The following is a 16,597-nucleotide window of genomic DNA, read 5'->3' as shown; positions in this document are numbered from 1 at the left end:
ATGCAACAACCCTGTTTCTCACCCACTGCCGCCGATAAGGGCTATCGGTATCCGGCCATCACTAAAATTTCACGAAAATTTCATGCGCCAAAAACGTAAACTAAACGAGTATCTTTGGAGATAAGTTAATGCCGAGAATGACCAGCTGCCCAATAAACTGCGCTACCAGCAACTGAGACCGACGCCCGCACAATTCGAGAATCGCTGCAGTGCATCCTGCGCGCAGGCGGCTGGAAAAACGCAATTTCCACCTTGTGGGTGGTACAGCAGCGCAGGAAGAAGAAGAGCGGCAACGCTGCGCTCCCAATTGATAAACAAAAGGATCGAAAAGGCGGAAAAAAGGATTTAAATCGGGCACCTGGACAAGATGCCAGGCGGGCGATAGTGGGAGCGATCCATACACTTGGTCCAGCAACACAGAAATCTCCAGATTACGATGCAGGTAAGCGGGCAGAGCCAAAACAAAACACCCACTGTGCCAGTCAGTTGATCCAATTACGCGTAGTTAGTGGGATGTATTTCATAATAACTCATTCATTCATCTATCTTTCAACTCATTCTGAATGGAAGCATACAAGTAGTTGAAAATGGGACCCTAGTTTCTACATGCACTCTACTCCAAAACTGAAACTTTAGGATCCCTCGTCATTTGCACTTGGAAAGCAATGTGCTCCTGTCACTTTTTCACTTTGTCACTTTTACTGTGAACATACGAAATTCCCAACATAGTTGCTTAGTTGCACATGAGCACAGTAGTCGCCTTAACGAAGTGTTAAAATTTTGAGAGAAAGCGTATTCAGAATATTGTTCCCTTCAACGACTAAGTTCAAAGCATTCAAAATGTACCAAAGCAATTCGCGAATCGCTATGCTGGCATATCAGCGCAGCCAGAAGAGTAAGGAGCAGACGAAGCAGGTATAGGTGCTAGCCATTCTAATCAGCATATATCCGTGGCCCAAGCTGGTCCGCCTCTGCTTTTATACACTAAACTGGAACATACTCATCCAAATCTTAAACTCTTTTGTCTTTTCAGCAAATGGACGATCCGCCGTCGCTGCCCGTGGGCACGGAGGTGAGTGCCAAGTACAAGGGCGCCTTCTGCGAGGCGAAGGTCAGCAAGGTGGTGCGCAATATCAAGGTGAAGGTGGCCTACAAGCAGGGCCTAGGATCCGGCATTGTCCCCGATGATGCCATCAAAGCGCCAACGGGCCAGTTGCGCGTCGGTGCGGTCGTGGAGGTGCGTCATCCGGATCGCAAGGAGCTCGTGGAGGCTACCATCACAAAGATCCAGGATATCTCGCAGTACACGGTGGTCTTTGACGATGGCGACATCACCACTCTCAGGCGAACGGCCCTGTGCCTCAAGAGCGGCAGGCATTTTAACGAGAGCGAAACGCTGGACCAGCTGCCACTTACCCATCCGGAACACTTTGGCAATCCCGTGGTGGGTGGACGAAGGGGCAGACGGCGCGGCCACCTGAACGAGGACAGTTCCGAGGACGACGACGAAAGCGATGCCAAGGAGGTGGTGAACGAGAAGGAGGAGAACATCGGCAAGGTGGTGTGCGTGGAGACGGAGTCCAAGAAGAAGGACAAGGAGAAGTGGTTCCCCGCTCTGGTGGTGGCACCCACGGCACAGGCCACCGTACGCATCCGAGTGAAGGACGAATACCTGGTGCGCTCGTTCAAGGACGGCCGCTATTACACGGTGCCCAAGAAGGAGGCCACCGAGTTCACGCGCGAAGTGGCGAGCAAGCAGGATGTGCCTGCTGTGCAGGCGGCCCTCGAGTTTCTGGACAGCAGTGTTCTGCCTGCCCACTGGGACAGGGACTCGCTGTTCGGCCTCACGAACATCTCCAGCGATGACGAGGGCGAGATTGACTCGGACTCCTCCGACGATGAGCCGCACGAGGAGAAGGATCGGTTCGTGGCCCAGCTGTACAAGTATATGGATGACCGGGGCACACCGCTGAACAAGGTGCCCTCGATTCTAAGCCGCGATGTGGATCTGTACCGCCTCTTCCGTGCGGTGCAGAAGCGAGGTGGCTACAACCGCGTTACCTCGCAGAATCAGTGGAAGCTCATTGCCATGCGCCTGGGCTTCACGCCCTGCACGGTGAGTGTGATGAATCTGGTGAAGCAGGCGTACAAGAAGTTCCTGCAACCATACGGTGACTTTCATCGAAAGCTGGGCTGCTCCATGCTGATGACCTCGCGCAACTCCAACCGCAGCAAGGGTAGAAGCCTGGTGCGCGCCAATTCAGTGGCCTCACCCAAGCCCATGGAGACCACGAAGACGGAGACCATCAGCAAACTGGCCCAGCCCAATCATACAAACGTGGTGGCCTCCACATCGAGCAGTGCAGCAGCAGCGGCAGCTTCTACGCCGGCCAGAGCCGTGTCCACCGCCTCGCAGTCCGCAGCTGAGGAGTCGGGCAATACCAGCGAATCCAGCGTGGTGGTGGAGCCACCTAAGAAGCAAAGGAAGGGCTCAGCGGCCAGCAGTCAACAGGGCAAGGTCAAGAGTCTGGTGGAGAAGTACGAGGAAAAGTCCACTGCAGTTCAAGGCACATCGTCTGGATCAGTGGCCGCATCGGGAGCCAGCGGATCATCTACAGCCGTGCCAACCACTTCGGCAGCTATTTCCACGCCGACCAACTCGTCATCAGCCACATCAGGAGGCTCGGCTGCTGTTGCGACTACGGGAATGAACAAGGATGCCGAATCGGATCTGCCCTTGGCCAAGATCAAGGCAGCGGCTGTGGCGGCCGCCTCCACCAGGCACAGCATGGAAAAGGAGACCAACATCAGTTCGGGCAGTAGTGCCTCCGCCTCCAGCAAGGCGAATTCCGCGGAGATGCAGCGCAGTCGTGATGCCTCACCATCGGGTAAGTGGAAACGAAGTAGAATATTCTCCGGATGATTTCCAAAATCGTTTTTCTGTATTTTGTTGTGGACAAGATTTGTTCTTAGTGTCAATGTCTTCTCCCATCTGAGTATTGCAAGAAATCTCCCCCACTTCACACAATCTTCACTTTGACTTTGTGATACGCGTTGGCCAAAACGCCACGCAGATTCCAGATGTGCTCGAATTTCTCCGGCTGCACATTGTACGCCGAGTCCACGGCCTTGGCCCAGATCTCCACGTCACCGGCCTTCCGTTGGGCCTCGGAAACGGGCAGACGAGCGGTCCACAGGGACCAGCCGTAGTGTCTGCCATCGGGTATCTCCTCCTGCTCCAGTTCGGCCACGTGCCAGCTTACACCCTCATCGTTGGTCAGGTCCACCCTCACGATTTTCCGGCCGCCGCCGCTCCACGCGTATCCCCTCACCGTAATGTGACCCTCATCGTCGTCCACCTTCACCCTGGCTCCTGGCTGTGGCGTGCAGATGGCCGAGGTCACCGGCATGGCCTGAATGGCATCCGACTTGCTGAAGTCCACCGTGTCCCAGTCGGTGCTAGGGCTAAAGCCCTTGTAGTCGTTCTGCTGCCAGTGGGAGTCCGATTCCTTATCCGCCACCACGATTCGCGTTAACCACTTAACGTTGCGGGCGCCCACTGTGCCGGGCACGATTACGCGAATGGGAAAGCCGTGATCTCTGCTCAGCGGCTCATCGTTCATCTCGTAGGCCAGGATGACATCCCCCCGAGGATCCAGTGCCTTGGCGAGTGGTATCGACGCTCCGTACGGGTGGGAAGTGGGATCCAGGTCGGCACCCTCAAAGATCACATGCTTGCTCTCGTCCGGCTGCACTCCCTGCTCCCTCAGAACGTCGCACAGTCGAGCTCCGGACCACTTGGCATTGCCCACTGCACCAGCTCCCCACGAAAGTCCTGAAAACGAGCACAAATGGAACTAAGGCAATCATCAAAGAAATACCTCAGCAGACGACTTACCCTTTACGGCCTTGACTTTCGTCATCTCGGAGCGCCGATTGCCACCGCACATGATGGCCGCCGTCACCGAGTGCTTGGGCAGAGCCTTGATCCCCTCCAGAGTGAGGGTCGTCTCTTTGGCACCACCCTCGATCTCCAGCTCGTAATCCTCCGGATTGATCACTGGCACTGGCAGGTGGTTGCGCACATAGAACAGATCGTTGGGTGTGTAAAACTGCTCGGCCAGCAGGCCAATGGGCGGCTCAGCGTTGAAGGGTCTCTTGGAGGCCGGCTTGAGCAGGGCATGGCGCTGCGGCTCCTGCGACCACGGTGAGCCCAGCTCATCGTCCGCATTGGTCACCACCTGACCCTCCAGATTGCCAATGCGAAAGCCCTCTAGCAGCTCCAGAACCTCCAGCGTATTGTGCTGCTGGTAGATGGCCCAAAAGGGATCGATGGCACTGCCGGCGGCCATCAGGATCTTATCGCCACCAGGATGATTATCGGCAAAGTCCGTGACATCGTATACGCCCAGGCCGTAGGTGACCCAAATGCGTTTCTCGGCGCAGTTGTGCTGCTCCACTTGCTCGGCCCTGTAGTTGGGCAGCTCCTTTCTGATGGTCACGTGCCATTGTCGGGCCGTTGCCTCCAGTTCCTCCTCGCTTGGCACCCTCTGCCCCTCGAGCAGCACAAGGTTATTCCTGTCGCTCAGCCAGTGGTAGCCCAGGGTCAGGCCACCTGCCCAACAGGCAGCATAGAGCAGTTGCTCCGATCTGCTACCCGGTGAACTCCATTTGCTGTGCTGCTGCTCCTCCCTTTCTCCGTTGCTCCCGCGACTGGCGGTGGTCAGCAGAAAACGCCGGTGATACTGGGAATGCTGGTGCTGCCTGCCGCGCACCAATCCCGACCAGCTGGGCCTGACCAAGCGCATGGTTATGTAACTGACCACCGGTAAGTCACTCGATTCGTTTCGAAATAAATCCAAACCAATCTCAAGCTCCCCCGCTCTGCTTCTTGCCGCTCCGGTGAGTCTGCTTCACTGCTGATTTATGTGGCCTCCTAGTGATATGTCTTGTGTTTGTCCAGTGGCGTCATTGGCCCCAGCAGCCTCTGGCCCCCAATCGGCGTTGGACTAATTGATAAGCAATCTTGGGAGCGCTAATTCGGCTGTTTACCGGCCGCTTCTTGACAACACAACAGACTGTATCCAGTCCCCATGCGATATTTCACGACGTTGGCAACCCTGTTGTTTGTTTTCTATACCCTAGCAGAGGGTAGCATCACTTCACCATCACGTTGGTGTTTCTCTAGCAAGAAATAATAATATAATAATACTTATATGGTAGTAAAAGCTGAATTTTATAAATTTCAATAAATTCCAATAACACAAGTTTTATTAAGAAACGATTGCAGTTTCGATAGTATAATTTGAAACACATTTATATATTGATGTAGTTAGAGGGTATGTGAGATGCGACTCTATTGTTTCCCTTTTTTCAACACGCGCGAAGTACTCGCAGGCACACCTGAAAGTATCGATTCCGGTATCGATACTTGAGCAAAAGTAGTCGGCCAAGAGTGAATAACTAAAATGAAAGTTAATAGAGGCACTAAGCTCGTTGAAACACTCATATCTGCTGATAAAAAGCTCTGACAAAAGCACTTGTTGCTTTGTTTGGTTTTATGGGTATGATAATTTGATAAGACATTGTTTTATCTCCCGTCTCCCTCTAAATCGAGGTGTTATGTTTATGAAGAAGCAATATAAACGAGAAGAAAAACGTTTAAGTAAACCATATACAGATATTTTATAAATGTTATTTTTGCTGAATACCAGCAAGTTTGTTTTGGTTTTTTTGATGGCTCACTGATATGGTTATGCTAAATAATTAATTAATTTACCGGCCCTCTCTTTCTAACTGTAAAAGCTTTTTGAAACGCTTTTTAATCAAACACAATTTCGTGTATTTCGTGGATATATCTGTAGTAATACAAGCACGATTATGCTTTCATGTTGATAAGTTATTCATTGTCTTCCAAGGCATATTTCCTTGGCATTTTCCCTCTCTTTCGCACCAAGATGTCTCAGAAATGTTTATAAATAAAAGGCGAAAATGCGCGAGGGCGTGTGTAAATAAATATTAATTATTTTGCTGTTTATTTCTTTGGATTAAATACTTTGTTTTGTTAGACTAAGCAATTAAGTACTTGACTGATAAGGCTATTAATGCTGAGAAAAGTATTTAAAGAAATGTTTAAATTTGTTCATCTATATTGAATATGAATATGCTTAAAATATTTTTATTTTAAATATTAAAAAAAATAGAATAAAATTCTGAAAGTACCTTAATAAATATGCTTTCTTCTTCCAGTCGCTGCACCACCCTCTGCCGGCACAAGCACATCCGGAGGAGCAGCTGCCCCCGCCCAGCCCACGTCCACCAAGAAGGAGAAGCACCAGCGGAGCAAGCAGGCGGACAAGGAGAAGGACAAGGACAAGGATAAGGAAAAGGAGGAGAAGCAGGCTAGCAGCGGCAAGCGAAAGAAGGAGAAGATTAGCGTGGAGAAGATCGACACCGGCGACTTTGTGGTGGGCATCGGTGACAAGCTGAAGGTGAACTACCACGAGAAGAAGTCGCCCAGCTCGCATGGCAGCACCTACGAGGCCAAGGTCATCGAGATCAGTGTCCAGCGCGGAGTGCCGATGTACCTGGTCCACTACACAGGCTGGAACAATCGCTACGATGAGTGGGTGCCACGCGAACGGATTGCCGAGAACCTGACCAAGGGATCCAAGCAGAAGACTCGCACCATTAGCACCAGCAGTGCCAACAGCGGCAGTGGAGGTGGTGGAGGAGGAGGAAGTGGAGGTTCCTTTTCGGTGCAGGGCTCACAGCCGCCGGGAGTGTCCGATAAGCATCAGCCAGGCAAGGATGGCTGTTCCAAAATGCCACCCTCATCGGGAAATTCGACTGGACCTGGAGCTCCATCGCAGTCGGGACCTCTGGGAGGCGCCAGCTCCACACCCTCGCTGCTCTCCACTGTGGTCAAGACCCCGACTACGGGAGGAGCCAAGCGCGGACGTGGACGCAGCGACTCCATGCCACCGCGTTCCACCACACCCTCATCGGTGGTGACCCACTCTGGTCGCACCAAGTCACCGGCTGCTTCACAGCCGCAACTACAGCAACAGATGAAGAAGCGCCCGACGCGTGTCGTTCCCGGCACCACCACTCCGCGTCGCGTCTCCGATGCCTCAATGGCCTCCGAATCCGATTCAGACTCCGATGAGCCGGTGCGGCGTCCAAAGAGGCAGAGTACCAAGGACAAACCACAAGCGGGCAAAGCGCCGCCGCCAGGCAAGGGACGCGTGGCCAGTAGGGCCTCCTCCACAGCACCCGCTGCCCATCCCAGCGATGATTCCGAGGATGATGAGGAGGAAGAGGAACCATCGGCGACCAGAGCAGCTCCGTCCAAGCAGCAGCAACAGCAGGCTGCCTCTTTGCGGGGATCCCGGGCTGGCGGCAATCGTGCCATGAGCAGTGGCGCCGCTTCCGCCAAGGGACGTGACTATGATCTCAGCGAGATTAGGTCGGAGCTTAAGGGATTCCAGCCGAAGCTCCTGACGAACGCCGCGACCAACGAGGAGCGCAAGGATCTTGCCAAGAAAGAGCCATCCGACGAGCCAGCGCTGCAGGACATCAAAAAGGAGCCCAAACTGGAGTCGTCAGCCAAGAGCAGCTCCACGGAACTGTCCTCGGAAACGGAATCTTATGCGGACGAAGACTCGCAGTCCTCCGACTACCGCAAACAACCGAAGGGATCTGGAGCAGGCAAAAAGGAACCCACAGCCACTCCCTCCAAATTGCATCATGAACCAGTGTCCAAAAGAGAACTGGCTGTCAAAGAAGAGCCTCTGAAAATCGAACCCAAAACGGAGCCCAAGGATGAGGAATCCAAGAGCAAACCCTTCCTGTCGGGCGCAGACATCAAACCCACCGCCCTGATAGCGCCAGCTAGATTCGGCAATACCTCAGCTCCCCAAGCAGCCAGCTCATCCGGATCGGGCTCCACTACGGCCAAATACACATCGGTGATCGTGGAGAAGCCCCTAACAATTGGCGGCAAGAAGTCAGTGGAGCAGCATGTGCCCAAGAAGGCAGAGCTGCTCAAGAAGCAATCCGGCGGCGCAGGCGGAACGGCTGCTAGCTCTTCCCTGACCAGTCAGGAGTCAAAGAAGTTTGCAGAGCCTGTGGCAAGCTTGAAAGTGGAAATGCCGGCAGCTTGCTCGCCCTCGTCGTCCTCCTCCTCGTCCAGTTCCTTCTGTTCGACAGGATCCGCGGTGAGCTCGAGTTCGGCCACTCGTTCCCTGCCGGATATGAGCAAGCTGGAGATCAGCAGTGGCACCGTCCCCGGACCGACGCCGGGAGCAGCGCCTTCGCAGTCAGCCAATGCCACACAAGTCAGCTCGTCCGGTGCGGCCAAGGAGTCGAAGTACAGCAGCAGTGGAGGAGCTGCTGCAGGTTCGGGAATAAGCATGCGGAAGCTACTATCGTCGGATGTCTATGAGTTCAAGGACACGGAGCCCTTTGAGTTCGAGAAGCGCATCTCACCGATGGCCTCTGTGGGCGGAACTTTGGCTGCCGGAGTCACTGCAGCCGGAGCAATGGCGACTGCAGCAGCTGCTTCGGTAATCACGACAGTGATGCCAACACCAGCAGCCTCCGGATCAGGTGGGGCAGCAGGTGCCTCCACTTCGGCCCCAGTGGTGGTTGGGTCGGCGGCCAGGAAGCAAGCGCTCAAGGCCAGCGCCATTCAGCACATCCTGGAGCACCAGGGTCCCACCGCTGGTCGCGAGCGTGGCTACGGCGGTATGACTTCATCATTAAGCCTACTAACAGCGCCCAAGCTTAAAAAGAGGGGCTCTCCACTGAAGGAGCCAGCCTTGTGCCTGGAAAAGTCGAAGATCTTCAAGTTGGACAAGGAGCAAGTCCAGCAGCCGGTGGAACAGAAGGCTCAGCAGCTAACCGCACCCACCCTAGGGCCAGTTGAATCGTACACAGCAGGCATACCGGAGCCCATGTCGCCCTTGAGTACGCCAACTACATCGAGCGGCCATGCCCAGGCGTCGGGCTCTTCGACTTACAGCCAACTGACTCCGCACCATGCCACACCTTTCGATGCCTTGAGGAAGTCGCCCAGTTTTAATCTGAACATCACCGCCTTGAACGAGGAACTGGCACAGACTGTGCAAGAGACCACGCGAGCGCTAACGGATGCACTGCAGCCGCCAACTACGCCTGGCCCGCCGCCCGTGTCGTCGAGTGGATCCACAGCAACTGCAGTGACACCAGTGATCACACCAACGCCCACAGCTGTGTCCGCCGCCTTGAGTTGTCCCAGCACACCGCCCACGGGTGCGAACCCAGTGCTGGCCTCGCCCAAGCTGAGCACACCACCGCAGGCCATCAATGCCAGCAAGCAGCCGCCTGCTCCCCACATTGTGGGCAGCCCCTTCATCGAGACCAGGAACGTGTTCGAGCTGAGCACCTCCAACGAGGGCAGTGGCTACAGCTCGGGCGAGTCCAAGGACAACAAGTTTGAGAAACTGGAGAACGTGAAAATCCTGCTCGCCGGAGCAGTGGGGCCCTTCGACCTGGATGCCGGCAGCTATGAGCAGAAGACCAGCTCCATAGCGGACAAGGTGCTGAAGGCCATCAGTCAGAAGAAGGAGGAGGTGGAGAACAACAAGAGCAAGCCACCGGTGGAATCCGCCTCCGCATCCGCCGCCGCCATCAAGACACCAGCGCGTGAGGAGGTGGTGCCAAGTCCGACGGTCAAACTGGAACTGTGCAGCAGTGCCATCAAGCTCGACACCCTCAAGCTGTTGAGCGAACCACTCAAGATACAAACGGGTCCACTTTTGGGCGAACTCTACAGGCCCGGACCGGCAACTAGCAGTCCGGAAACCAAATCCATTCTGGAGTCTTCGCTGCCGGCCAAGAACAGCGAGTTGAGCGAGACGATTCAGAAACTGGAGTGTGCCATCCAGCAGCGAAAGACGCCAGTCGGTGGAGCCCTCTCGCTGGCCAGCTCTACGGCAGGCACACCACCCACAGCCCACACACCGAACTCGACGGCCACCGCAGGAGCAGGATTTTCGGACGAATCAATGGACAGCACCGACTCCGAGCAGCGTCTGGTCATCGAGGATGTGATAGCTGAAGAGCACACAACGACCACAACAACTGGCGAGCAAAAGAGTCCGGGATCCCAGCAAGAGGAGGGTCAAACCAACACGGCCACCATGGCGACGGCGGTTACCGCCGAAACGGAGGGCACCAGCAGCAGCACACCCACGCCACCGGTTCCTGCGCCCGTTAAATTGGAACTGGGTGCCAAGGCTATGCCAGGAATCCAAGCACCCATTCCTCTGAAGCCCGCCGAGGGTAGCTCCTTTGCTGGGAAACTCTCCGGTGTGGCTCAACCCCCACCGCTGGCCAAGCTCCAGCAACAAGAGGAGATGGGTCAGTCTCAGGGCCAGTCGAAGAGTATCAGCTCCTTCGGCATTCCCATTGTGCTGCCCGAGATCCCCGCCTCTGTTGTGGTGGCCACGCCAGCCCTCATGGTGGCCTCCGCCGCCACAGTGATGCGTCACAGTCCTGGCTCCACGTCGAACTCGCCCGCGCCCGTCCTGATCTCTCCCAAAACGTTCCTGACCGCCCCGAAAGTGGGCGAAGTTGGTGGACTGCTGCTGAAGGCCTATACAGGAGTGGGCGGAACAGTGGTGGCAGGAGGAGCAGTACCAGCCGGAAGCGTGATAGCAGCAGCCGGCGGAGGAACACCCACTGTCATCTCCAATTTCACCCAACAGCAGCAGCAGCAGCAGGCAGGCGTGGCGCAAGCGGCCCCGGAGATGGCCGCCAGTTACGTTATAGACGCGGAGATGGCCGATGCTGCCAACAGCAGTGCCCCAGTGGTGGCTCGGCCATTTGTGATGCACCCCGTGAACAAGGAACTGTTCAATGTGGTCGCACCTGCCGCCAGCTCGCCTTTGATCAGCGATCCTCACAACGAGTCCATTAATTTGCTCTGCGAGGAAACCATACCGGGCAGTCCGGCGCCCATTCACGGTGGCACCGATCAGTTACCCCTCGCCGTGAATTCGGCGCTAGCCATCGTGGGCATTACGCCCCTGCCGCCTGATACGCCGCCACCCGTACCAGTTGCTGCCATCCAGCAGCAGCATCAACTGCAAAGCGGTCAGCAGCAGCAGCAGGCGGCCAAGGCGGGAGAGGTCAATCCCTCGGCGCCCAACAGTTCGCCGGACTCGGCCAGCCAGGATGAGAGTGGCGAGGAGACGAAGAAGAATGCCGAGCTCGAGCACGAGGACTCCAGCGGACTGGGAGCGCTGAACAAGCGCAAGCGCACCCGCAAACCTCTACCGATGAGCGCCCAGACGGCGGCAGCCGTGGCGGCCCAGCTCCAATCCCTGGGCAAGAGGCGACGCCAGGTGTCCGGAATGCGCAATCAGAAAACCACAACCGCCACCGGTAAGTTAGCGCTAACTTTATCCCTCAACCAAATAGATCCAGCCCAATAATGGCGCGTGCTTTCACTTTCAGCGGGCTCCGATACCGACGACAACTCGGATAACATAGCGCCGAACGCAGGACAACAGCAGCAGCAGCAACGACAGAGCGCCCGCCAACAGATGATGCCCCAGGGCAACGCGCAACAGCAACTGCTGCAACAGCAGCAGACGCAACTGCAGCAGGGTATCCAGTCGACCAACTCTTCGGGCGTGCGTCCATGCCCGTACAACTTCCTCGTTGAGCTGGGTAAGTGCAAAGTGAATTTCCCGCTCCGCTTGGTTTTGGTTTTAACACTCCGCTTTCCACTCCAGATCCAGCGCTCAGCTCCGACGAGTGCATCACGATCCTGCGCAAACAGATCCAGGATCTGCGCAAGGCCTACAACACCATCAAGGGTGAACTGGCGGTCATCGATCGCCGGCGCAAGAAGCTGCGTCGCCGTGAGCGCGAGAAGAAGCAGCAACAGCTGCATAGCCAACAGCAGGGCAAGATCTGTGCCTAGCTCGGATGGCATCCACATCAGCATGCGTTGAGCAGCGACTCTCTTATTTAATCTTGTGCAAATACAAACGACCTTAGACCGACTGGAGAGCCTATTGCGGATCGTTGATAAACGGATGATATGATATGATTAATATGAATAGAAATTGTATATCTATGGATTTTTTTTCCAACTCTAGGTTTAGCCACAAAACTTAAGGATTAAGCACAAAATTGTCTATATAAATACATTTCATAAGATGTATGTATTCGTAAGCAACAAAATGGCATTTTTTTTACCTCACTGTAGTGTTTTAGTGTATGGAAAGAGTTATAAAATCATGGAACTTCCACAGTTTTAATTCAATCATATTTAATTTGTATCAAATTTCGGGTTTACACAGTTAAAATAACGTGGGAGTCTTAGGAAACGGAGTATCCTCCTTCGAGCAGGATGTGGTGGCCGTTCACGAAGCTGGACTTGCTGCTCAGCAGATAGCCGGTGGCGTCCACCACCTCCTGCACCTCGCAGAACCGATTCAGCGGGATGTGGGCCAACAGCGGTCCACTCTTGGCGGGATCCGACCAGTTGTCGGCGCCCATCTTGGTCAGCACCACGGTGGGATTGACGGAATTGACGCGAATCTTGCGCGGACCCAGCTCCAAGGCCAGGGACTTGGTCAGCGAATCGAGGGCCGCCTTGGTGGCACTATAGGCCGTGTGGCCGCCAAAGGATCGGGACGACGCTATCGAGGACACGTTGACAATGGAGGCGCCATCCTTCAGGCGGGGCAGCAGGGATTGGGTGACATTGAACACCGCCTTGATGTTCACATCGAAGTGGCTATAAGGAAATTGAAATCATATATTTAGTGAAAATTGGATCCCATTGATTTTTTTATTAAATAAGAAATATTTCAGATTCATTTTAGTATTCAGTATTCATTTTAGCATTAAACCAATTATCATTATGTGTATCGATAATTGGTTTAATGCTAAAATGAATACTGAAGGTCAATTAAAGTGGGTTTTCAGTTGCCCTTTCTTATAATCTGATCATGATAATCGTTATCATAGTTCAACGATTCGGTGATCGTGATCTTCCAAAAAACAACAAACTTAATTTTTGATAAGAATATGAGCCACATAATTTTCAAATAGGATGATTTTTAATTAATTAATTGAGAAATATATATCTCTGGGTTGATAAATACACTTCATATGAAGAGTAGTATAAAATAAACCACCGTTTATCCTAAATTTCTTGTTTATTTTTTTTATTTTATTTTTATTGAAGAAAGCTAAATACGTGTGCCGGCAATAAAAAAGTTATAAACATAAGATAAGATTAATTAAAATGTTGCGTTTTCTAGGGATATTAACTTAAACGCTTTTCTATTCATTTATCATTTAAAAATCCAAGGTAAAAGTACATTTCTTTGATAAATATGGATGTTTAAGCAGTTAAAACATACTAAACCCGAATCTAGGCATATTAGCATAGCTTCTTAGATGACAATAGGGTAACCATCCACTTACGTATCGAAATCCTGTTCGCTGAGCTCCTCGAAGGGCTTTATGATGGCCACGCCGGCGTTGTTGACCAGTCCGTCCAGCAGAGGCACCTTCGCCAGTCCCTCGCGCACCGCCTGCCAGCCGCTGAGATCCAACTGGAGCGGCTGGATGTGCACCGGATCGAAGGCCACCAGCTCCTGCAGCTGCTCCGGCTTCCTGGCCACCGCAATGACGGTGGCTCCCGCAGAGGCCAGCTGCTTGACCAACGCCTGGCCGATTCCGGCGCCGGCTCCGGTCACCAAGATCACCTTGCCCGCGAGATCTGCCCACATGATGATAGCTGCTAGGTCTTGGAAAGTTCCGTTCCGAGTGCAAGGGGATCGCTGGGAGAACTGAATTGGAAATACTCTTTACACCTTATCGGGGCCACTAATCGCCGGCCAGTCCAGAGCTTTCTTCGGAGATTCCGAAGCCAGGGAGCTTTGGCTCTCTTCGGTAGGGCGTTTAAGGTCGTTCTTCGATCGCAGATCGATCTGCAGCGGATCTCCTCCAGGGGGTGGCAGTGGGGTGGCCCCCTAAGCTGATAAACTCTCGGTTATTAATAGAGCCAACGATAAGGCCACGAATCCGGATTCATGAACGGCCTGGTGCTCCTTCAAGCCCAACCTGTTCCTCAATTAGTTGAAGCTCCTATTGTCAATTTGCATCTATTTGAAAGCGTGAATTTCTGAGCTAAACTAACTAATAAGCTTGTACGTATATATAAATAAAAAGTATGTATAAATAACAAATTGTATACGGCATTAAATTCTTCCCTATTTTAGTGAGTTAGCTTCTAAGGTCTTCTAATACATTTCAACCCATTAAGTTAGCATAAATGATGAAATTTGGATTTGAAATAATTATTTGGTGACTTTGATCTATTAAATATGATCTATAACATTATATAATTCATCAAACAATCTTATTAAGTAACTAAGTTATGTTGAGTTTCGGCTAAAACTGTTTTTATTCATATTAAAATGTGAATTGTTGTATTTTAGCGGTGTGAACGTTTTGAAATGTGGCAGTGGAAACAGTTATTACACGGCTGGGAGAGGACCTATCGATTCGCATATTAATCGATAACTGCGACCAGTCGAAGAAGCAGTCAACAAAACAAATCTTAATTTTAGTTTAGGAATAAATGAATTGCTGACTAAATCAGCTGGAAGAAATGGCGCAAACGCAAGCACCAGGTAAGTTCCAAGTCATTCCAATAAGCCCACATGCATTTCATGTCTGAAACAACCATTTAGCCGCCAAGCGCATGAAGCTGGAGAAGAAGCCGGCGAATCCCGTGGAGGAGGATGGTAAATATTGGTAGTAAACATGTTTCCAGGGCATTAATCCACGTTTCCATCTACAGAGACGCCCTCTGTGTTCAATCCGAAGTACAGGGTGTGTCCCTACTTGGACACTATCAACCGGAACCTGCTGGATTTTGACTTCGAGAAGCTGTGCTCCATTTCGCTGACGCGGATCAATGTTTATGCGTGCCTGGTGTGCGGCAAGTACTTCCAGGGGCGTGGCACCAACACCCACGCCTACACGCACTCCGTGGGTGAGGCGCATCACGTGTTTCTCAATCTGCACACGCTGCGATTCTACTGCCTGCCGGATAACTACGAGATCATCGACTCCTCGCTGGACGACATCAAATACGTGCTGAATCCAACGTTCACGCGCCAGGAGATCAGCAAGTTGGATCAGTTGCAGCCGAAGCATTCGCGAACCGTGGACGGTGTTCTGTACTTACCCGGCGTCGTGGGTCTGAACAACATCAAAGCCAACGACTATTGTAATGTGGTGCTGCATGCACTCTCCCACGTCGGTCCACTTCGGGATTACTTTCTGCGGGAGCAAAGCTATGCGCATGTCAAGCGGCCACCTGGGGATTCCATGTTCACGCTGGTGCAACGTTTCGGCGAGCTAATGCGTAAGATGTGGAATCCGCGGAACTTTAAGTCGCACGTATCGCCGCACGAAATGCTCCAAGCTGTGGTGCTTTGGTCCAGCAAGCGTTTCCAGATCACGGAACAAGGCGATCCCATAGACTTTCTGTCCTGGTTCCTCAATACCCTCCACCGAGCCCTCAAGGGCAACAAACAGCCGAATTCTTCTATCCTCTACAAGATCTTTCTCGGCGAGATGAAGATCTATACGCGCAAGATACCTCCTGTTGAGTTGGATGACGCGGCCAAGGCGCAACTGCTGGCCACCGAGGAGTACAAGGACCAGGTGGAGCACACAAACTTCATCTACCTCACCTGCGATCTACCGCCGCCGCCGCTGTTCACCGACGAGTTCCGTGAGAACATCATACCGCAGGTGAACTTGTATCAGCTGCTGGGCAAGTTCAATGGCTCCGCCGAAAAGGAGTACAAAACCTACAAGGACAACTTTATGAAGCGCTTCGAGATCACCCGCCTGCCGCAGTTCATCATTCTGTACATCAAGCGGTTCACCAAGAACACGTTCTTCCTGGAGAAGAATCCCACCATCGTGAACTTCCCCATCAAGTAAGCGGTTAAACGCGAGATATTATTATTTTAATTGCAACTTGATTTAATTTTTGCAGAAACGTGGACTTTGGGGACATTCTGGGCATGCGGCAGCGCGACAAGGATGTAAAGGATACAAAGTACAATCTGGTGGCCAATATTGTGCACGACGGCGATCCCAAGAAGGGCACCTATCGTGCCCACATCCTGCACAAGGCCAACGGGCAGTGGTACGAGATGCAGGACCTGCATGTCACCGAGATCCTGCCGCAGATGATCACGCTCACCGAGTCGTACATTCAAATCTACGAGCGCTGTGCGGACTCCTCGTGATCCACCTGACTTTTAGTTACTCCTAGCTGTATTTCGGTTAACAAACTCCATGATCCAAAAGTAAAATATGCTGTAGTCGAGTATAGAGACTATGAGTGGCCCTTGAATAGGAGAAATATACACAAATGTGTTTCATCTTTCATAAGGAGGGGCTGAGCTTTGAAATTCTTTGATCTTACACTAACTCAGACTTAAGACTCGGTGTATGTCTAAGCATTAAGCCTCAGCATCAGCATGAGCTGTGGCCCCAAACA

General features: G+C 52.7%; 4 protein-coding genes across 5 annotated transcripts; 2 read left to right on the top strand and 2 right to left on the bottom strand.

Moving 5' to 3' along the window:
* Nucleotides 1–77: 77 nt before the first annotated feature.
* On the top strand, nt 78–12,228 carry LOC122625032 (serine-rich adhesin for platelets). Of its 2 annotated transcripts, none has more exons than XM_043804874.1 (5): nt 78–442; nt 1,034–2,888; nt 6,250–11,430; nt 11,503–11,718; nt 11,784–12,228. In XM_043804874.1, the coding sequence occupies exons 1-5, from the start codon at nt 437–439 to the stop codon at nt 11,972–11,974; spliced, it is 7,449 nt and encodes a 2,482-aa protein (XP_043660809.1). In that variant the 5' UTR covers nt 78–436; the 3' UTR covers nt 11,975–12,228. The 2 variants fall into 2 exon arrangements, with proteins under 2 accessions (XP_043660809.1, XP_043660808.1); XM_043804873.1 differs by lacking the exon at nt 78–442 and adding an exon at nt 783–915.
* LOC122625033 (sulfite oxidase, mitochondrial) lies at nt 2,921–5,108 on the bottom strand. Its single transcript, XM_043804875.1, has 2 exons — nt 3,899–5,108; nt 2,921–3,835 (listed from the first exon to the last, which is right to left on the bottom strand). Exons 1-2 carry the CDS (start codon nt 4,806–4,808, stop codon nt 3,021–3,023), a joined length of 1,725 nt encoding a protein of 574 aa, XP_043660810.1. The 5' UTR covers nt 4,809–5,108; the 3' UTR covers nt 2,921–3,020.
* An 80-nt stretch (nt 12,229–12,308) lies between the features above and the next one.
* Nucleotides 12,309–13,869, bottom strand: LOC122625035 (L-xylulose reductase). Its single transcript, XM_043804877.1, has 2 exons — nt 13,492–13,869; nt 12,309–12,796 (listed from the first exon to the last, which is right to left on the bottom strand). Exons 1-2 carry the CDS (start codon nt 13,797–13,799, stop codon nt 12,376–12,378), a joined length of 729 nt encoding a protein of 242 aa, XP_043660812.1. The 5' UTR covers nt 13,800–13,869; the 3' UTR covers nt 12,309–12,375.
* A 720-nt stretch (nt 13,870–14,589) lies between these two features.
* On the top strand, nt 14,590–16,463 carry LOC122625034 (U4/U6.U5 tri-snRNP-associated protein 2). The gene is made up of 4 exons (XM_043804876.1): nt 14,590–14,705; nt 14,766–14,819; nt 14,876–16,028; nt 16,088–16,463. The coding sequence occupies exons 1-4, from the start codon at nt 14,684–14,686 to the stop codon at nt 16,341–16,343; spliced, it is 1,485 nt and encodes a 494-aa protein (XP_043660811.1). The 5' UTR covers nt 14,590–14,683; the 3' UTR covers nt 16,344–16,463.
* The last annotated feature ends 134 nt before the right edge of the window (nt 16,464–16,597 follow it).

Source organism: Drosophila teissieri, chromosome X, assembly GCF_016746235.2.
Source record: "Drosophila teissieri strain GT53w chromosome X, Prin_Dtei_1.1, whole genome shotgun sequence".
NCBI classification, from domain to species: domain Eukaryota; kingdom Metazoa; phylum Arthropoda; class Insecta; order Diptera; family Drosophilidae; genus Drosophila; species Drosophila teissieri.
The sequence above is the reverse complement of the archived record's forward strand: the minus strand, read 5'-3'. Positions and strand labels throughout refer to the sequence as shown.